The 20176-nt window shown below is 35.0% G+C and overlaps 2 protein-coding genes across 2 annotated transcripts; both read left to right on the plus strand.

Annotated features, from left to right (window-relative positions):
* The first annotated feature begins 6353 nt into the window (after positions 1-6353).
* Positions 6354-7956, plus strand: LOC143630098 (transcription factor bHLH18-like). The gene is made up of 4 exons (XM_077099192.1): positions 6354-6414; positions 6509-6937; positions 7337-7726; positions 7894-7956. Exons 1-4 carry the CDS (start codon positions 6382-6384, stop codon positions 7954-7956), a joined length of 915 nt encoding a protein of 304 aa, XP_076955307.1. The 5' UTR covers positions 6354-6381.
* A 6264-nt stretch (positions 7957-14220) lies between these two features.
* LOC143630133 (delta-1-pyrroline-5-carboxylate synthase-like) lies at positions 14221-19724 on the plus strand. Its single transcript, XM_077099216.1, has 20 exons — positions 14221-14280; positions 15128-15199; positions 15511-15614; positions 15704-15806; positions 15883-16044; positions 16132-16409; positions 16514-16664; positions 16804-16968; positions 17116-17193; positions 17319-17408; positions 17624-17710; positions 17792-17878; positions 17983-18079; positions 18162-18265; positions 18357-18432; positions 18541-18691; positions 18792-18860; positions 19043-19109; positions 19202-19272; positions 19344-19724. Exons 1-20 carry the CDS (start codon positions 14230-14232, stop codon positions 19429-19431), a joined length of 2151 nt encoding a protein of 716 aa, XP_076955331.1. The 5' UTR covers positions 14221-14229; the 3' UTR covers positions 19432-19724.
* Positions 19725-20176: the final 452 nt, after the last annotated feature.

Below are 20176 nucleotides of genomic sequence, written 5' to 3' on the forward strand. Positions count from 1 at the left end.
AGGTTAAGGTAGTAATAAGTGTCTTCGGATACGGGAAGTAATATATGGGAATAGATTGTATGTTGCCTGATTAACTAGAACTCACTCAGCGTAGCTGACTTTTAGTATGCACGCAGGTGAGCCGATTACAGAGCTAGCAAGAGGATGACGCATGGCATGGATTGAATGGCTGGCATCTGAAGAAAGAAGTAAAGATGTGTTAAATATAAAGTTTTGTGTTATGGTATCAAAGAAAAGATTTAATGTTTTGTAACAAATGATTGATGTTTTATATTACGCGAAAAGTTTTAATAAACTCTGATTTGAAAGACTGTGTTTATGAGTAAATCCGACACGAAAGTAGGGCCACCGGGTTCGGGGCCTTACATCGAAATTGACGGAAGGTGTACCAATATCACGCCATTCATTTAATATAAAAACCATTATATTAAAATTTTAATGTCAACGACAAAAGAAATAAATAAAATTATTAGTTTCTAGAATACTTTTTATAATGTTTTTTAACAAAAAAAAACAATATATTCAAGAAATTTAATTTGTCACGTGATGAAAGGTTGTGCTTATTTAGCAATAATTGGTTAGTTGTGTTACCACAGTTCTGGGGTACGATGTAACTTTTTAACGTGAAACAATCATCGCCCACATATTATATTCAAACTTATGGTTAATTATTACGAAATTGTTAATTTTAGGGTACGAATAAAATATATATTACTGTCAAAATCATTGTAGAATCCTTGTAGATCGTTCAACTATAGAAGACAAAAGATGTAATTCTATAATTTAATCTCTTCTAGATACCGAAGGTTCCATGATAAACTTTGTCATAAAAGAATGACTATTAATTGTAAAAGAATGACTATTAATTGTAGTACATATAAACAAAGGAATATTATATTTGAAAATATACACGTATGCCATACCCAGTAAATGAGAATGATCCTGTCGAACAACTTGATGTTAATATAGCGCCAACGAGAAATTTGTGTTATACATTAAGAAAAACATGCACATCAGACGTTCATTATTTTGCACTATATATAGCAATAAACGAACCTTGGTGTCACTATGAAGAACAGACTCTTTAGCGATGACATTTGTCACAATTGAGATAAATCGTATTGATAATAACTTATTAACTAGTTTTTCCAGGATTCATTCCATAATATAATACCTCTAATTGTTGTAGTAAAGGCATTAGCGGCGACATGCTGCCTCTATTTTGTCGCCACTAATACTTTATTGCTATGTGGTAGTTGCTAATACACCTAACTAGTTATTGCTCCGTGTCGCCGCTAATGGGATGCCAAAGAGACATATTTCCATATTTTTAACGCAACAAAACACGATTACTAATCAACTGAACTCAAAAACGAAAAAAAAACACGCTTAATTTCACATTAAAATAAGTTAAATTACATGAATTCTACATAACTTGCACATAAAATTACAAGGGGTGGTGGAGCCTGACAATCGTGGTTAACGTCTAAAGTTTCAGCAATGTGATGGTGGCTGAAACTCCAAGTGGCCGGCTCTTGAAACCAGTGAATCAAAGGAGGTTGGAGCCTGGATCTTGACAATGGCATGTGGTAGTTGATAGTGGCAGGTCATGGTCTTGACGGTGGCGGATGAAGGCAGTGGTGGTTAAAGGAGATGGGGGTGTCAAGTTGGACCCGTCACCTTAATGATATCCGACACTTTAGTCACCTCCACTGAATCTTCAATGACAATCCCATTATCAAAATGTCAAGCATGAAGAAGAAGCTTGCAATTGTCTTGATCAATTTGATTGTTCGCTTATTGTTTTTACATAAATTTGATTAGTTTATTAGTTATTTGCTTAATTATGTGATTATTTGGTAGATTTTGAATATTATTATAATTTATGTTCGTGTGTGTAATTTTAATTTAAACTTAGGTCCTTATCTTGTATTGGGTTAAAATAACTCAACTTATTTTAGTTTATATGACCCATGCTAACTGTTCTACCGATTCTAGCTGTTAATTAGCTACTGATTGCTCAAAATAAAAAATTTTATGCGGTTAGAATAATTATATTATACAATATTACATAACAACCAACACACAGTTTGAAATTAACAAACTAAAGCACTTATAAAAGTAGCATTGTATTGTTCTATTAATTAATTATACCCATGCATGCTTGCAAAATCAAACCGTAAGATAAATTTAAATAGTACGAAAAGAAGCAGGTTCTTGTAGGCGATGTGACGAGGGAATCAATTCCAGACGGCCTTACTTTTGTATAACGTCACTACTGAATAGACAACGTACAGTAGTCAAGTCTCCATGAATATACTACACAATAAGGCTAAGGGGTGTTGGGGGCTCTAATGGGGGCTTTAGTGGGGGCTCCAACCAATAATATTATGACGTGTGGCAGAGAGAGAAACTGGATAAGGGGGGTGTTGGAGCCCATGGCCCTGGTGTGGAGGAGCTCCAGCAGGGGTTCCAGCGAATTTTTTTTTTATTTTTTTATAAATATATTCAAACAACGTATTATTGAAAAAACTCATAAATTATTAAAAAAAACACACATTAATAAAAAAACATATTAATATCTAAAAATAAAATAAAAATTAAAGTACTAAAAAAAAACATTATTCTTATTCTTCGGCTTGGTCTTCTTCGATCAACCTCTTTCGGATACGTTCATTTTGCTTTTCCATTAGCATTTGATCGACCAGATTTAGGTTACTGAAGTCTCTAGTAAGGAAGTCCAAATCTCTCATTCGACTTTTTTCCTTTTTGTCATTAGAGACCACCTCCATGGTTTTGTTGAATTTATTGAGGGATTCAACAAGATTGGCGATGTTTACGGCTTCCCCCTCAGCCGGTCTTTTCCCCTTGGCGTCCCTTCCCAATGGCCGCCTCCTCGGCGGTGAAGACGTTTCCTCCTCCGCAATGTTTAGGTCGAATCCAACACGGCAATCCAACCCGGTTGAAGTGTTATACGCTCCAGACGAACTAGTTTTAGTCCGTTTCGGCCGTACTTCCGCATCAACGTCCGGCGCCACCAGCTCAACCCACTTGGAACACCTTTTCAACCTCTCCCACAACTTTAAATCGTCCCACGTCTTCACCATCCCATACCTCCGCAAACACTCCTGCTTCCACTCTTCGACCGTGAAATTGTAAACCGTCAAATCATCATTGCCACTTGGTCTCATACGACCGTTGTTCCTGTTGAAAAGATTAGTAAACAAGCCGACAAATTTTCTGATTTCGGACCACCGACCCGAAATCATATCGGCGTTCCGCTCTGTACTCCCAACGAGCGTATAGAACGTCTCCCTAACCTTTGTCCAAAAAATCTTGCTCTTTTGGTAGTTGGCTGCAAAATGAATAAATAAATTAGATTTCCATTTAACTTTTTTATTAAAAATCATTTTTAAAAACGTTAAAACTATTACCGCAACGCCGATCCTCAGAAATGACTATCCAAGCCCGACACAAGGCTTCCTTCTCATCCGATGACCACGGAGTGGTTTTCCGTTTCGTCCTCGGAGTCGAAGCCGGTCCAGACCCGTCCGTTGCAACTTGTTTTTTCCGGTGGACGCGTCTTTTTGGTCCCGTAGCTTCACCGTGTGATTCTTGTGTCTCCGGAACAACAAAGTTAGGAGACGGTTGTGTGATGGATGGTTGAAAGCCGGATGATTCTTGCGGCTCCGAATAAAACATCGGTTGGTGCGGTGACGACCATAAATCGTCGTCAATATAATCTGAATCAAGGTTTGGGTACCAATTTCCAGCCATTTTTTTTAAAAAAAGTTGGGAAGATGAGTTGATTTTGGGTGAAGGTTTGAAGTTGTGGTGATTGATATGGGTGAAATGGGGTATTATATAGGGAAAAAACGTTTTTTTTTTAATTAAATAAGAGCCCAACGGCTCTTTGTATAAAACCAACGGCTCTTTCTCAAATACCAAGACCACTTTACTCTCTCTTCTGCCGCTAACAGGCTCACGCCTGCATGTTTTTTCGCGCTAGCGCCCCGTTAGCGCCTGGGGGCGCGAGCGGAGGGGCTCTAGCGCCCCCGTTGAAGTCCCACACCCCTCAGCCTAAGGCTGAGGGGTGTGGGGGGCTCTAACGGGGGCGCGAGTGGGGGCTCCAGCCAATAATATTGTGACGTGTGGCAGAGAGAGAAACTGGATAAGATGGGTGTTGGAGCCCCCGCTGGAGCCCCTGGCCCTGGTGTGGAGGGGCGCGAGCAGGGGCTCCAGCGGATTTTTTTTTTATTTTTTATAAATATATTCAAAAAACGTATTATTAAAAAAACTCATAAATTATTAAAAAAACACACATTTTTTTTAAAATTCAAATTACAAAAAAAACATACTAAAAATTAAACAAACAATAATACTTAATAATAACACTAATCTAATACAAGATCATCGGGTCGCCTCTCCCACAAATGTTCAACCAACTCATGTCGAAGCTCCCCGTGTATCTCACGGCTCTTGATATTTGCTATGTTGTGAAGTTTTTGTTGATCACTGATTGTTGACGGTTGTGGCGGAATGTCACCTTGGTAGTTTTGGCAGATAGCTTTGCCCTCGTCTTCTAACGTCATGTTGTGTAGGATCAGACACGTGTAGACGACGTCCGTTATCCTCTCCCGAGTCCAATAACGTATCGGGTTCGCCAGAACATAATATTGTTTTTTTATAGCTCCAAAAGCTCTTTCAATATCTTTTCTAGCAGACTCTTGCTTCTTCGTAAAATACTTCCGTTTGTCGGCGATTGGATCTGTAAAAGCTTGAACTAACAAAGCCCATTCGTTGTAAATACCATCGACCAGATAGTACCCGTACTTGAAGAGTTCTCCATTTGCAATAAAAGATTGAGGTGGTTCAACCCCCGTCGATAAGGTCGTTGATCAAATTTGACTGATCGATAACATTAAGATCGTTATTTGACCCAGCAACACCAAAAAAAGCATGCCAAAACCAAAGATCCTGTGACACCGCCGCCTCAAGTATAAGGGTCGGCCCTTCATGATCACCACGGTGGAACTGACATCGCCAGGCCGTTGGACACATAGCCCATCCAACATGCGTACAATCGATGCTACCTAGCATCCCAGGAAAACCATGTTTTTTTGCGTGCACCTCATATATGCGTTGGATGTCATACATTGTAGGTTTACGCAGATATCTCCGAGCGTAAGTCGATATGACTCCTACGTACAATATACATTACAAAATTAATGTCATACATTGGTTGATATTTAATAAAAAGTAAAATTAATGTTTTTTACCTTGGCAGAAAAAATGAAGGGATTCACGTGCAACCCTTTTCGACATCTGTAAATACTCATCCAAAGCGTCCGACGAGATGCCGTACGCTAATTGACGGATAGCAGCCGTGCATTTTTGAAGAGGGGTAAAACCGGGGAGACCCCTAGCATCCTCCCTTTGTTGAAAAAAGGGATACCGTGCCTCTAAATCACTTGCTATACGCATGAACAATTGCCTGCTCATTCGGAAACGAGTTCGAAAATCCGACTCCGCATATACCGGTTGAGGGCTAAAATAATGCCTAATCAAAGTATCGTTAGCACCCGATCGATCACGATCACGAGGTGGTGCTCTAACCCTCGGGAGTCGAGGTTGATGGGCTTGATTTTGCAAGAGATTGACCACGGTTGCGGTCAAAACTCCTCCTACATGAAGAAGCAAATCATCCTCTTCGGAGGAGTCGGAATCAGACGAGTACGACGACAATATTTTTTAAAAAAAAATTGGGAAGATGGGTTGATTTTGGGTTTTTTTTTTGAAGTTGAGGTAATTGATTTATATGAAATTGGTTATATATAGGAAGAAAAAACTTTTTTTTTTTATTAAATTATGAGCCCAACGGCTCAATTAAATGATCCAACGGCTATGTCACTTCTCCCAATGCACCTTTACGCCATCTTTCTCCCGCGACCAAGCTTGCGCCCGCCTAGTTTTCCGCGCTCGCGCCCCTCTCGCGCCTCGGTGGTTTGGTGCTCGCGCCTGAGGGCGCGAGCGAAGGGGCTCTCGCGCCCCCACTGAAGCCCCACACCCCTCAGCCTAAGTATTAATTTTGTGTTTCATACTCCAAAGCAGAGATATTCCACAAAAAGCTGTTAAATAAAGTAGTGTTTCTTTTCCAAAGGTAATTCCTTACTCTATAGATTATTATTATTATTATTATTATTATTATTATTATCACATCAATCTTCAACATCTTGAATTCAGCACTTTCTTGATTACTTGACAAATTATATGCATGCTTATATATGTGGTTTTTTATTAGTCAAAAAGAAGAAATATGTTTCTGTATTTTGTAACATTTTTTTAAGTCTTACAGGAAACTAACCCTGACATATTAAAGTCATGGAACTGCCTCCATCTTGGCTACAGGAACTGGTAAGTAAAAGCTGAATACTGTACATAGTTAAAGTTTAATAGTAGGTATATGTTATTTCATTTCATTTATTGGTTAATTGTATCCATGCTTTAGGAAATGCAAGATCAAGGGTTCATGAATCATTATCAAATGAACAAACCTTACATTCATCCCATAATGGATCAGGAGTTCAGTGTTGATTCATTTTCGTCGGATATTTACACCAAAGCCTCGTCTTTTATCGATCAATCTTTTCATACTCGTATTAACAAGAAAATTTCTCAAACTGAAAAACCTAAGCCAAAGCTAGTTTCTAATACTCCTAGCACCTTCACTATATCTTATGGAGATGTAAAGCCTAAAGATGAGTTTCTTTCAAGTTGTGATTGGTATGGTTCCACGGAATCTGGTATGAATAATGTTCGGAACGCGGTTAGGAATCCGATTCAGGTTCAAGATCATGTGTTGGTTGAGAGGAAGAGAATAGAAAAATTGACACAATTATTTGTTTCTTTGTCTGAGCTCATTCCAAACTTGAAAAAGGTACCAATGCCAACTTCCTAGCATATATAAACCATATGGATTAGTTAAGTTATTCTATTGATCATAATTAAATATATTTTAGCTAGATATAGTTTAATAGTTTACTAGTGATCTAGCATAAACCTATTGTATCTAAAAACGGCCATACAAAACAAAGTCTAATTAACGGTTGTCCAAGAAAAATTACGAACCACCTTTGGAATATTGTACGTCATGGACAACCGTCTGGTATTTTAGGCAGATGGTTGTCTGGTATTCTAGGCAGACGGCCGTCTACTGATGTGTCTAAAATACCAGACGATTACTTAGTGGTGTCTGTAAATGACATCAGACCTTGTTTGTTACTCTTGGATGACCTTTGTTGATATAATGATATTATTACTAACCCTTCGGTGGTAGGTTGATAAAGCTACCGTGTTAGAAGATGCAGCTAATTACATCCAAGAACTTCAAACTCGTGTCCTCGAACTCGAGGGTTTACCCGTCGTAAAGAAAAAGAATATCCAAGAATCGGTTATAACCGGGAAGAGGTCAAAGCTTAGTAGTAGTGATGATGATGGATCGTCTTCGAATGAAGCTAACTTTGAAGAGAGTAGTAGCATTCGCAATCCAGAGATTGAACTGAGGACGACCGGATGCACTCTACTTATCGAAATCTACAGCCGAAAAAACTGCAAATCATTAGTACTGAAAGTGCTAAGTGAGCTCCAAAAGTTTGGTTTATCTATTATCAGTTACAACACCATGCCGTTTACTGACACCACTCTTATTGTCACCATTGTTGCCCAGGTTAACATCTATATTGTTGATTTCATAATCATGTAGAAATGGGATTTTTTTTTTTTGCATGGAAAAGCCTAATATATATGAATGCCATTATTTTTTGATTTCTTATTAGAAAAGATAAAATACATAAAGGAATATGGTTCTGATTCATTTTCAATTGGTTTTTGCAGAAGAATGATGACTTCATGATGCCATTAGAGGATGTTGTGAAGAATCTGCAACCTGTTGTTTGAACCTATAAGGGAAAAACAACTAGAAGGTCACTATATTCATCCATTCATTGTGGTTATTATCTATTGTGGTTATTGTTGTTTTAAGTATCATTTGTTTTTGATTATTTTTTGTTAGCAATTAATCTATTCTACTTTGGATAATAATAAGTTATTGACAATCCATCATTATTATTATTTAGTTCTTATTTGCAAAAAGATCTAAAAGAATTCAAATAGAAAAACAAAATTATTTGTTTCTAGCAACAAGGCTCTAATACTATTAAACAATTCAAAATAACTTAATTAGATAGAATGTTAATTTTTATTTTCTTTTTGTGTGTTGAATAACCAAAAAAAGTTCTTATAATTTTTATAAGTAGAATTATGATATAAAGGGTAATGATAAAGCTAAACAACCAATGATAAAACTAACCAGCTAAAGATATCGAATAAACGTTAATATCTACCCTAGTATTCAAACTAATAATAAAACTAAGGAAAATTGGATTTTAATAATCTCAACTTAATGCAGTTGGCTGATAATAATCCCAACTTTGAAAGTAGCTGTCACTGGTCCCAAGTTTCACACTATTTATTTTCATTGGACCTCCGTTAAAAAAACTTAACGACGTTATGTTTTTTTCCAAATTTCAAACTGATATTTTAGGACTTTTGATCGGAATGAGAATACGAGTCGATTGATGTAAAACTTAACTCGAAACGACGCTTCAAACAGCTTGATTTTTGTTAATTAAAAGTTTAAACACCGAAATTGAAGCTTCCTTTAGTCGTTTGGACCACCGTTTGGAAGTAAGTTTTACATCAATCGACTCGTATTCTCATTCCGATCAAAAGCCCTAAAATATCAGTTTGAAATTTGGAAAAAAACATAACGTCGTTAAGTTTTTTTTAACGGATGTCCAATGAAAATAAATAGTGTGAAAGTTGGGATCAGTGACAGCTACTTTCAAAGTTGGGATTATTATCAGCCAACTGCATTAAGTTGGAATTATTAAAATCCAATTTTCTTAAAATTAACCAACTAAAGATAGCAAATAAACGTTAATACCTACCCTAATATTCAAACTACAGATCAAATAATGACTAACGAAAAAAACATTAAAAATAAATGATAAATAAAATAATGGTATACGACATGAATTCGCTAGAAATCAAGAATCGATTGGCAGGGAGAGAATGATCAGCAGGCACAAAGTATATCTAATCAATCTAAACTTGCTTACCGGTACATCCTCGCATTATTGAATAGTTCAAAATCTTAGTGAAAACCATAAACTAGAAAAGCTAGAGCATGTTTGGAATTGAACTTGAAAATTGCTTATTGGCTTTATAAAAAAGTCATTTGAAAAGTTAGAATTTGAGCCTTTTAAAAAACTATTTTTTAACCCTATTAAAAACCTAAAATAAAAATGATTTTTGTAGTGGCTAAACACATGTTTTCAAACTCAATCATAAGCATGCTCTAGTAAATAAAGCAAACAATAAATAGATAAAAATCAAAAATAATATTTTCATCTTGATTCTCAGCTATATCCATCTGTCATGTCAATCCTGGTCTGGCCAATTTTGTCAATTGGGCTCGATTTTGGGTTGGGTTCTGGATCAAGATGGGTATTAATATAAAATAAACTCGGTTAACACTAATTTCCTACGCGAAGAGAAGAATGTGAGCAAACCATTCATGATCCGATTTGTAATTAAGTTAAGTGGTCATTTTGTAAACATGTATATTTTGAACTTATTAGGCTATCTTCTATGGTGGGGGGCTTCGAAGTCCATTCACAGTGCTACGTCAGCACCACGTAAGCACTGAGGGCATCGAATCCTCACCCAAAAGATGTCCCGTTAGGGTTTAATGCCCTAAGGACGCCCATATATATATATATATATATATATATATATATATAGGGAGAGAGAGAGAGAGAGAGCAAGGTTATAATAAGTAGATTTTTCCTAAGAAGTGTAGGAAGTATGTGTTTACCATTAGATCTAATAAAACATAACGCACAATAAACACACCACCACAAAAATAAAACACACCGCACAAAAAACACACTTTCCATATCCACCGTCAGATCAACATATCTAACGCACCATATTACTTCTTATACAAACTCCACCTTTTATTTTAACCCCACTCTATATATACATATATATAGAATCGGGATCATGAGAGAAGTTTTTTGAAATTAAGAACTATGAGAACTATTTTGTACCACAAAAAACCCAAAATAAAAAAATCATAAAATAAAAAAAACACAAAAAAGAAAAATTAAAAAAATAATCAAAATTCTTATTTTATTATCCCGATTTCATAAAAAAAACTCAAATAGTATTAAAAATTATAGGGGGTGAAGTAAACATTCAAAATCGATCTGAAGTAAAGATAGTAGTAGACATGTTCACAAATTAAGATTCAATTCAAATGTAGAAATGATGTAAAATATGAAAACCAAACCCAAATACTCGTTTGAATTTTCGATCTTTGTTTGGGTTGTCTAACATGGGCCGTGTGACAATTATCAAACGTTTATCACGGTTTCAACCTCAATTTCGCCCATGGTTTTACCCATACAAGCCATACGAGCTGTTATGATCACCAACATCCTTCTGAATTAACTGGCACAATTTTGGCTCATATTCAACCCCTCATTTTCATTTTATACATGCAGAAACTCAATAATGACTCCCATAAACATATTTTACCACTCAAACACTCCATTTGGGGTTATGTATTCACTCAAAGTTGGGCTTTTGAGAGCATCCAAGCAAGTTTGGTGTGTCCTGTGTCCACGTATGTTCTTAAGTGTATTCAAGCTTCATTAAAGGTTGTTCATCATCAAGGAAGGTGGTGCTTTCGAATTTGAGCAAGAGTTACCTAAGCTTGTAAAGTATTCCATTCGTGTTGTACAAGTGAATAAGGAGAACCTAAACTCAAAATACATCAACATTCTAAGCTTATGGTATTTAGATCTTGATGATGATAAATGGGTTGCATGTAGATCAATCCAGAGGCAGATCTAGGGGGTATCCAGGATACCCCTTAACTTTCACGGCGAAATGCAAAATAAATGCAATATTTCTTTTTTTCTTTTTCTACGTTTTATGTATCCGGATAAACTTGAGGAAATATTAGGATGTCCCTAGATCCAAAAGAATTTTTTCGGATACAATTGAATTTTTCTTTTTAGATCCGTTACTAAATGAATCTAAGGCTCTAAGTGAGACTTTTTGAGTTTTTGTCATCAAACCACTAGAGGGTAAGTGTTTGTAACCAATGTATCCCCTAAGTGTAATTTTAAGCTGAAAATAGAATTTTGAAAACCAAACATAATTTAATAAAAAAAATATTATATAAGTTCATATAATATCATACAAGTTCATAGAACATCATATAAAAATGTAAAATAAAAAGACCCTGGTTATTTAAATCTAACTTCTTCGCAAATTCACAAGTTCACGAGCCATTTAAAAGTTATATTGTTATACATCTTCATAATGAAATGAACCGTACCATTAGGCCCGTCACAACTAGCCCAGTCCACAAGCCCAATAAGTGGAGTGGACCAGTGGTTAGTGGTTACCATGACTTGTTATTATAACAATTATATGCATCAGGGATCGAGCGTATTGATCATGACGAATATGATGAGTGTGGCTTATAATTCTTCTCCATCTCCCTTCCTATAACATTTAGTTTCCCATCCCCTTCTCTAGTTGGTTAATTTCTATTTCTTATCATAATCATTCTGAAATCAATGGAAACTTATCAATTTTCTATACCTATTTGTAATGATTGTTAGTTGTGAAATATCGATTCAAAATACTATACAAGCCACAAAAGGTGGTACGAAATTGTAAAAGAAAATGAAGTTTGACACTACGAGTTAGCTCAGATGATCAAGGGGTTTTCCATAAGGTTTCTTCCTGAAGAGGTTTTGTGTTTGATTTTCACAATTGTACGCATGCCCTTTACTGGGGAGAGCATCACTGTAAGAATATTCGTACTTAGGTAAGGAGCGGTTGATATAAGAGCTTTCCTTCGAGGTCTGCCAGCTAGACTAATGCCATTAATAATTAATGAAGTTTGCACTTGAATGAAAATATCGTAAGACAACATTGTGTTAGTCATCAACTTCCTAATTATATGATCAATAAGTCATTAAAAACAAACTCGACATCAACCGAACAAATTCAAAATTTCTATGATTCCTTTGAAGTACCACACGACGTTATGAACTCTTTGATTTACCTTTTTTTCTATAAGGCATTAGAGCATTCTCATCTCTTTCCTTATTTTTAAATCTAAAATTATATTAAAAATCACTACATTTTATCTCTCATTTTTAATTAAATAATATTTTTTTATACTTTTATTATTATTATTATTTTTAATTTCATCCACCCAACCACTTTCAAATAGTATTAAAAATTTATAGGGGATGAAGAGTAGTTTTTCAAATATATAGAAAAATTACGGGATTTTTCTCTATGCTTCAATCACGTACACCACCCTAAAACCTCTCCTACAGTCTAAAACCTCCATCATAAAATTTGATGGACGAAATATGAATTTCGTTTAATTATATTTAAAAAAAAGGAAAATTCCCAAAATGATCCAAAACAAAAGAGAAAAAAAAGATCCTAATTATGTCAAGATTCCCAAACCAACCCAATAAATATGTACTGGGGCGACGCATTGGGAAAATAAACGACGAGATTTAAAAACCAATCAAAAGTTGACATCTGGAAAGAATCTGACACACCAGGTGAGATTTTTAAAAATCTCGTATGTTCCAACCAAATTTTATGCTTAACTCACTTTTTAAAAACCGCCTCTCCAGACAGTTTTTTTATGTTTCTCGTCTGGTCCGTTCATATTAATTACTTCTTGAAAAAAGAGCTTTCTGAATCTCGTCTTTCAAGGCGCATTTAGATTGAATTTCGTCTTCCATGTTCATATTCCCAAGTTTCTTATCTGGTGGTTATAAAAGTTTAAATATCGTCTGGACCGATAGGATTTTTTGTATTCCGTCTTGACCGACAGTGTCTTTTATTATTCCGTCTAATCCGACGGTATTTTTAATTATGTTTTAGGTAGACCCCACTTTTCTAAATTAAACTATCATCTTCATCTTTATGTTTCATGTTCATGTTCATGTTCTTCCATTTTATCTTCAACTTCTTTAAGTATTCATCTAGTTAGGTTTTAATTAGGTTTTATGGAATTTGATAATATTGTTGTTTGTTATGGTGGTAAATGGCAAAACAATGATAATGGAAGCTGTGAATATGTTCCAACAAGCTGTAAACGGGGAGGTGTCAATCCTGATTCAAACATCAACCATTCGAATTTGTTGGGTTTACTTGAAGCTCGGTTTAAGGAAATTTCGAGCTAAAACTGTTATGAGATTGATGGATCGGTTATAGAAATTTCGATATAGATATAAGAAGATATAATAAGAGAATAAAATAGGATTTGAACTTAAAAGATAAGAAACTTAGGAATATGAACTTGGAAGACGAAATTCAAACTAAATGCGTCTTGAAAGACGAGATTCAGATAGCTCTTTTTTCAAGAAGTAATTAATATGAATGGACCAGACAAGAAACATAAAAAAAACCGTCTGGAGAGATGGTTTTTTAAAAAGTGAGTTAAGTATAAAATTTGGTCGGAACATGCGAGATTTTTAAAAATCTCGTCTGGTGTGTCAGATTCTTTTCAGATGTCAACTTTTGATTGGTTTTTAAATCTCGTCGTTTATTTTCTCAATGCGCGCCCCAGTACATATTTACTGGGTTGTTTTGGGAATCTTAACATAATTAAGATCTTTTTATTTTCTCTATCTTGTTTTGGATTATTTTGAGAATTTTCTCTAAAAAAAATATCATTTTTTTACATTCTTGACACCTAAACATTCCTAAGATTAAGAATATGATTACATACGTTTACCATCACATCACAATAATGTTACAATAACATTAATTAATAACAACAATGAATTAGTTAATACTTAATTAATCAATGCATGAATTAGGCACATTTATATATGTATTATTATATTATAATGATATATATAAAACCCATTAAAACCACAGTTCAGGTGCCATCTGTTCGAAGCCATATATTGTCTTCACCTTCATCAAAGTCTCTGCCGCAACCCCACCATTTTCGTCACTCTACAAAACACACACACACACACACTCTCTACTCTCACCCTACACAAACAAAACAATCTCAGAGGTTTATATATCCTCCAAAATTCAATCGCCATGGATCCTACTCGAGCTTTCATGAAGAACGTCAAGCGTGTAGTCGTTAAGGTCTAATTCTAACACCTTACTAATTCACAGATCCGTTCATTTCTCATAACATTCGTTAATAATAATTTATTTATTTCCGATCGTATGATTTGTTTTGTTTTGTTTTGAATCCTTGTGTAGTTGATTGATTAGATTCATCGATTTCGATTTGTTCGGATCGGAGTTTGTATTGATATCTGTTGTGAGATTTGGTGTGTAGATGAATGACACTTGGCACTCACTGCCATGCACACGATAACGACAATTCTTATGGCTTTCATGTGGCGACACGGTTTATTTTATCTTTCTCTGTGTATCAGATTATACTGTCCACATATAACTTTTTTTAAAGATATGTTGATTGATTGATATTTTTGTATAGGTTATTATTTATTTATTTATTTATTATTTAATTTATTATTATCATAGTTTTAATTTGTCTCTCTTGTTTGGGGATATAATCTACACTTAAATAGTAATTAAAATTAAATTTGTGTAAATGGCTAATGTTTTTGCTGAAAAGGGGAAAAATTTAGGAAAATGATAGAATTTGCATGTTATGCTCAAAATAGTTATTAGATAGAAATAGAAATGAAAATAATGTAATTATTTCTATGAATATTATGGAATGTATACACATTGTGGGATTTAATATAGAGGATGGTTTTGAATGCCAAGGTTATTTCTAACTACATGTTTTGTAAGGAAATAGTTTATATTCTTGAACGTGAATTAGTTAAGATTTTGTGGTGACAATTTTTTTTTGTTGTCAAGAAATGGTTTTTATTATGCTCTTGAAGCAAAGGTTATATGAATATGGCTTTCAGGTTAAAGATTTCATTTTTTAAACTTATTTTCATGAGCGCAGGTCGGAACTGCTGTGGTTACCCGAGATGATGGAAGACTAGCTGTGGGTCGACTTGGAGCTATTTTTGAACAGGTATTTTTCGACGGTTTTACACGAAGCACGGGCATAAGCTTCAAATGTAGCAACATTCCATATTTAGTTAACGTGCTAAATATAGCGCGATTGTTTGTTTTATTATCAGGATACTACCAAATATCTATTACTGAATTTTCCAAATAAACTCACATTAAATCCCTTCAGTATGCAGAATAGCTTCAATGTTATTTTAATTAGTTCTTCATCATTACTACCATACGCGAATATAAGGAAGCAACGATAAAGATTTTCATTTCTAGATATGACGCAGGCTATTAATCTTACGCACCAAATAACTTTTTTTGCAGCTTGAAAAGTTGAACTCTCGAGGCTTTGAAATCATATTGGTTACTTCAGGAGCTGTTGGAGCTGGTCGCCAAAGGCTTAAATACAGGAAAATGATCAACAGCAGGTTAATTAGTTAAACTATGTTAATTCATTTGGTACATGATTATCGAACTCTGTTAATTAGTTATCACTGCTGACAATTTGTTACTGTAGTTTTGCTGATCTTCAAAAACCTCAAGTCGAACTTGATGGAAAAGCTTGTGCAGCTGTTGGTCAAAATGGTTTGATGGCGTTGTACGACACCTTATTCAGCCAGGTATGAGTGTTAGCCTGTTTGAATAACATGGGCCTTTCGGTAATTTGGTTTGTGCTCACACAATGCTATTTTGCAGCTGGATGTGACTTCCTCTCAACTCCTTGTCACTGATAACGATTTCAAGAACGCGGATTTCAGGGTGCAACTTTGTCAAACTGTTGATTCATTGTTAGATCTTAGGAGCATCCCTATTTTCAATGAAAATGATGCTATCAGTACCAGAAGAGCTCCTTATGAGGTATTTGAATGCTTGGTTATGTTCCATACAGTTGCAGATAACTAGATATACATATATGCTTAATTTAAGGAAATCTTTTTCTTTCAGGATTCTTCTGGTATTTTCTGGGATAATGACAGCTTGGCAGCTCTGTTGGCAACCGAATTGAAGGCGGATCTCCTTGTGCTGTTGAGTGATGTGAATGGCCTTTACAGTGGTCCTCCTACCGATCCCCGCTCAAAGCTAATCCATACGTATATTAAACAAAAACATCAAAAGGCGATCACTTTTGGCGATAAGTCGCGGATGGGAAGAGGTGGTATGGATGCAAAAGTCAAAGCCGCATCCAATGCAGCTTATTCTGGTACACCTGTTGTCATTGCAAGGTATTATGTTCTTGAACCTTGATTCACAGTATATCATATATATGATATTATGATGATTGCTTTACAATATTTGATTTTGGTTTCTTCGCTTTATCTTTTTGTAGTGGTTTTGCCTCCAACAACATCATAAAGGTTCTAAATGGAGAACGTGTGGGCACTCTGTTCCATAAAGATGCACACATGTGGATTCCCGTTACTGAAATTGGTCCACATGAGATGGCAGTTTCAGCTCGTGAAGCCTCTCGAAAACTTCAGGTTAAATAAAGAAAGTTTATAGCATTTTGCTTCTGTTGATGTGTTCACTTAAGCTGCAATACTTACATATATGCGCATAATACATACACACATGAACATGTACATCATCAACTATGTTTGATTGATCACTTAATTACAGGCATTAACAAGTGAAGAAAGAAAGAAAGTATTGTTAGATGTAGCTGCTGCATTGGAGGCAAATGAACAGTTTATCGTGCTTGAGAATGACGCTGATGTGGAAGCTGCACGTGAAGCAGGATATGATGAAGCTTTGGTAGCTCGTTTGGCTTTAAAACCTAGCAAGGCATGTATCTCTCAAAATTCATGAAATCTTCTTTTTTTGGGAAATCATATATGTATTTCATGTTCTTTTTTACTTATTGGGATAGTTGTTTTAATGCTTCATCTGGATGTATATTAATGTGCATCCGTTTTATATTTTATTTTCCAGATACGCGCTCTTGCAACGTCTGTGCGTAGATTAGCAGAAATGGAAGAACCCATCGGTCAAGTTTTGAAAAGAACCGAGGTGATAATTTAAGGGCATATTTTGGGCTCATTTTAGTTTCAGTTGCTCATATAATTATACAACCGAGTGTTATACACATATAATTTATGGAACTTAGAATTAGTTAATAACCAATTCATGTGCAGCTTGCAGAAGGGCTCGTCTTAGAAAAGAAATCATGTCCTTTAGGTGTCCTACTCATTGTTTTTGAGTCTCGGCCAGACGCTCTAGTTCAGGTAACAATAAACTCTTATTCTAGTAACTAATATATACCATTTCTGTTTTTAGCAGAAGTCTTAGGTTCAAATCTAGCTTTCGGTGGTTCGGTATTGGTGGGCCCAGATTTTGCCTAACTAGTTATCGTGGTCATCAAAATATTTTCCTTTTATGAGTTTAACTGACATAATTATAACAAATTTAATATGTGGTTTTCTTAAATGACATTTTGCAGATAGCTTCTTTAGCAATCCGTAGTGGAAATGGTCTGCTATTGAAAGGAGGTAAAGAAGCAAAAAGGTCAAACGCGATATTTCACAAGGTTTGTCTCAAAATATATTTCTAAATAATACTATATATTTTTATTAGTTATAAATCATTAAATTTGACTCTGTTTTATTAGGTAATTACTTCTGCCCTCCCGGAAACTGTTGGAGCAAAACTAATTGGACTGTTGACATCAAGAGAGGAAATCCCGGACTTGCTGAAGGTGTGTGAAAATGTTTCATGATTTTTAATTGTGATTACTATATTTTCAATTTAATAATCGTCTAATATAACACTTCTTTTTTCCTTCAAAAATATTTTAAACAGCTTGATGATGTCATAGATCTTGTGATCCCTAGAGGCAGCAATAAACTAGTTTCCCAAATTAAAAGCTCAACCAAAATTCCAGTTCTTGGTCACTCTGGTAAGCTAAAATTTGAAAAAAAAAGAAGCTAAAATGATAAATAAATGTCGCTTTGTAAATGCATTACGGTTTTCTGATGCAGATGGAATTTGCCATGTGTACGTTGATAAAGCTGCTAATTTGGAAATGGCAAAGAAGATTGTGTTGGATGCGAAAACAGATTATCCAGCAGCCTGTAATGCTATGGTAATATTAGTAATTAATACAAAAACTTTATATTTGTACTTAATTACACACGCGCTCGTGTTTGTAACCACTTTTGGTTCAACTTTGCTAGGAAACACTACTTATACACAAGGACTTGTTGGCTAGTGGAGGACTGCAAGAGCTTGTTAAAGAACTTGAACAAGAAGGTAAGGATGCATGTTCACATTTCACATTTCACATTACTTACTTAATATTATAGAAACAGAAATATGATTATGTTATAGAAACCATATTTACGTAATTATATATTGCAGGAGTTACACTGTTTTCTGGACCAAGAGTGAATGGTGTGGTTAGCTTCTCAAAGGCAAATACGTTCCATCACGAGTACAACTCCAAGGCTTGCACAATTGAAATAGTGAACAATGTTGATGAAGCGATTGAGCATATACACAGTTATGGAAGGTATGCTATTAGTTTTGAATACCATTTATATTATTAACTAATATTGTTAAAAGGGTTATCAGTTTTGAATTTTTGGTAACTTTTTAACCTTCTATTTCAGTTCACACACTGAGTGCATTGTTACCGACAATCATGATGTTGCTGAACATTTTCTAAGTCGAGTTGACAGGTATGCTTATCTAGTATTAATGTTGTTTCTGTTTTTGAAGATATCTAAAGAAAATCGCACGAAAAGTCTCTGTGGACCAAACTTGCAATATGGTCGAACCACAGTGACCATTTTCTCAGAATATCTAACATTAATGTACTGGCTTCATTTGATAACGTACACTTGTGTTTTGCTTATGTCAGTGCTGCTGTTTTTCACAATGCAAGCACTCGGTTTTGTGATGGTGCACGGTTTGGACTTGGAGCCGAGGTTTGAAATCTTTAAACCAGACTTTCAACAAAAAAAAGTTGTTTGATATTAATTTCGTGTACTTGGAACTTTTATAATACTTTGTTCAACAGGTCGGAGTCAGCACAAGTAAAATCCATGCGCGTGGTCCAGTTGGTGTTGAGGGACTCTTAACAACGCGTTGGTAAGCATGAAATTTTAAAATATAACACGGTGGACATACTTTATGTTAAAATACTTTTGATATATGCACAGGGTGTTGAGAGGTAAAGGGCAAGTGGTGGAGGGTGATAAGGGCGTTGTGTACACCCACAAAGAGCTTTTAACATCTAACGGCTATTAGACTTGGTCCGTTACTGTTTGGCTCATATTATGGTATGATTTTATGACTGATTAGGATGCTAAATGAAAACAGTTGACTTGCTGCTTCTTATATGTATTAATGTATTCAGTTCAGAGTCGGGTTTAAAACCAGTATGGTTTTAAACTGGAACCGGACCGAATTAGGATGGTTTGAGTTTTGGTTTGTTTTTCAGTTTGGTGAAGTACACATCGAAACCAGAATTGTATCGTTTTATTTTCGTAAACTTAAAACTATGTTATCTTGTTTTATTTTTCTTGTATTAAAACAAAGGTACTGTTGTTGGGTAGCTTGTTAATGATTCTATTAAGAGACTACCTCTTAATCAGTCAGCACAAAACATGCTGAATAGAACCTTTGAATCGATCAACCCTCTTTTGCCTCAAGTTTTAGGTTCCAAACAACCTAAAACTTAGACATGTTTGTTTTCATAGTATAGTTTGGGAATGAACTTACTATGAACAAAAATCAAATAGGTTTAGATCAGTTTGATTTTTGGTGATTTATTTATTTATTCTTTAGGTTTTTACTTTTTAGTAATTTGTTACATACACTATTAAAAATTCAAGAGCTAAATGCGGTTCTAGAGGAGAGAATGTTAAAGGATTTATAGGTGTATCGTGTGCCTTAACGCATGTATCTAAGATAAAAAGACTAAAATGCGTTTATATTTAGCAGAATTATGAGTTAAAAAATAGAGTTGATTGATACAAAAATGCTAGTAATG

This window comes from Bidens hawaiensis, unplaced genomic scaffold (genome assembly GCF_021521415.1).
Source record: "Bidens hawaiensis isolate Kalapana, Puna unplaced genomic scaffold, B.hawaiensis_p1.1 tig00005567_1, whole genome shotgun sequence".
NCBI lineage: Eukaryota > Viridiplantae > Streptophyta > Magnoliopsida > Asterales > Asteraceae > Bidens > Bidens hawaiensis.

Excerpts from the sequence above, each read along its gene's own strand:
- LOC143630098 (XM_077099192.1), top strand. The coding sequence starts at position 6,382 with ATGGAACTGCCTCCATCTTGGCTACAGGAACTG. Across the intron at positions 6,415-6,508 it reads CATCTTGGCTACAGGAACTG|GAAATGCAAGATCAAGGGTT; the intron begins GTAAGTAAAAGC and ends TCCATGCTTTAG. Across the intron at positions 7,727-7,893 it reads TTGTCACCATTGTTGCCCAG|AAGAATGATGACTTCATGAT; the intron begins GTTAACATCTAT and ends TGGTTTTTGCAG.
- LOC143630133 (XM_077099216.1), top strand. The coding sequence starts at position 14,230 with ATGGATCCTACTCGAGCTTTCATGAAGAACGTCAAGCGTGTAGTCGTT. Across the intron at positions 15,200-15,510 it reads TTGGAGCTATTTTTGAACAG|CTTGAAAAGTTGAACTCTCG; the intron begins GTATTTTTCGAC and ends CTTTTTTTGCAG. Across the intron at positions 16,045-16,131 it reads CCAGAAGAGCTCCTTATGAG|GATTCTTCTGGTATTTTCTG; the intron begins GTATTTGAATGC and ends TTTTTCTTTCAG.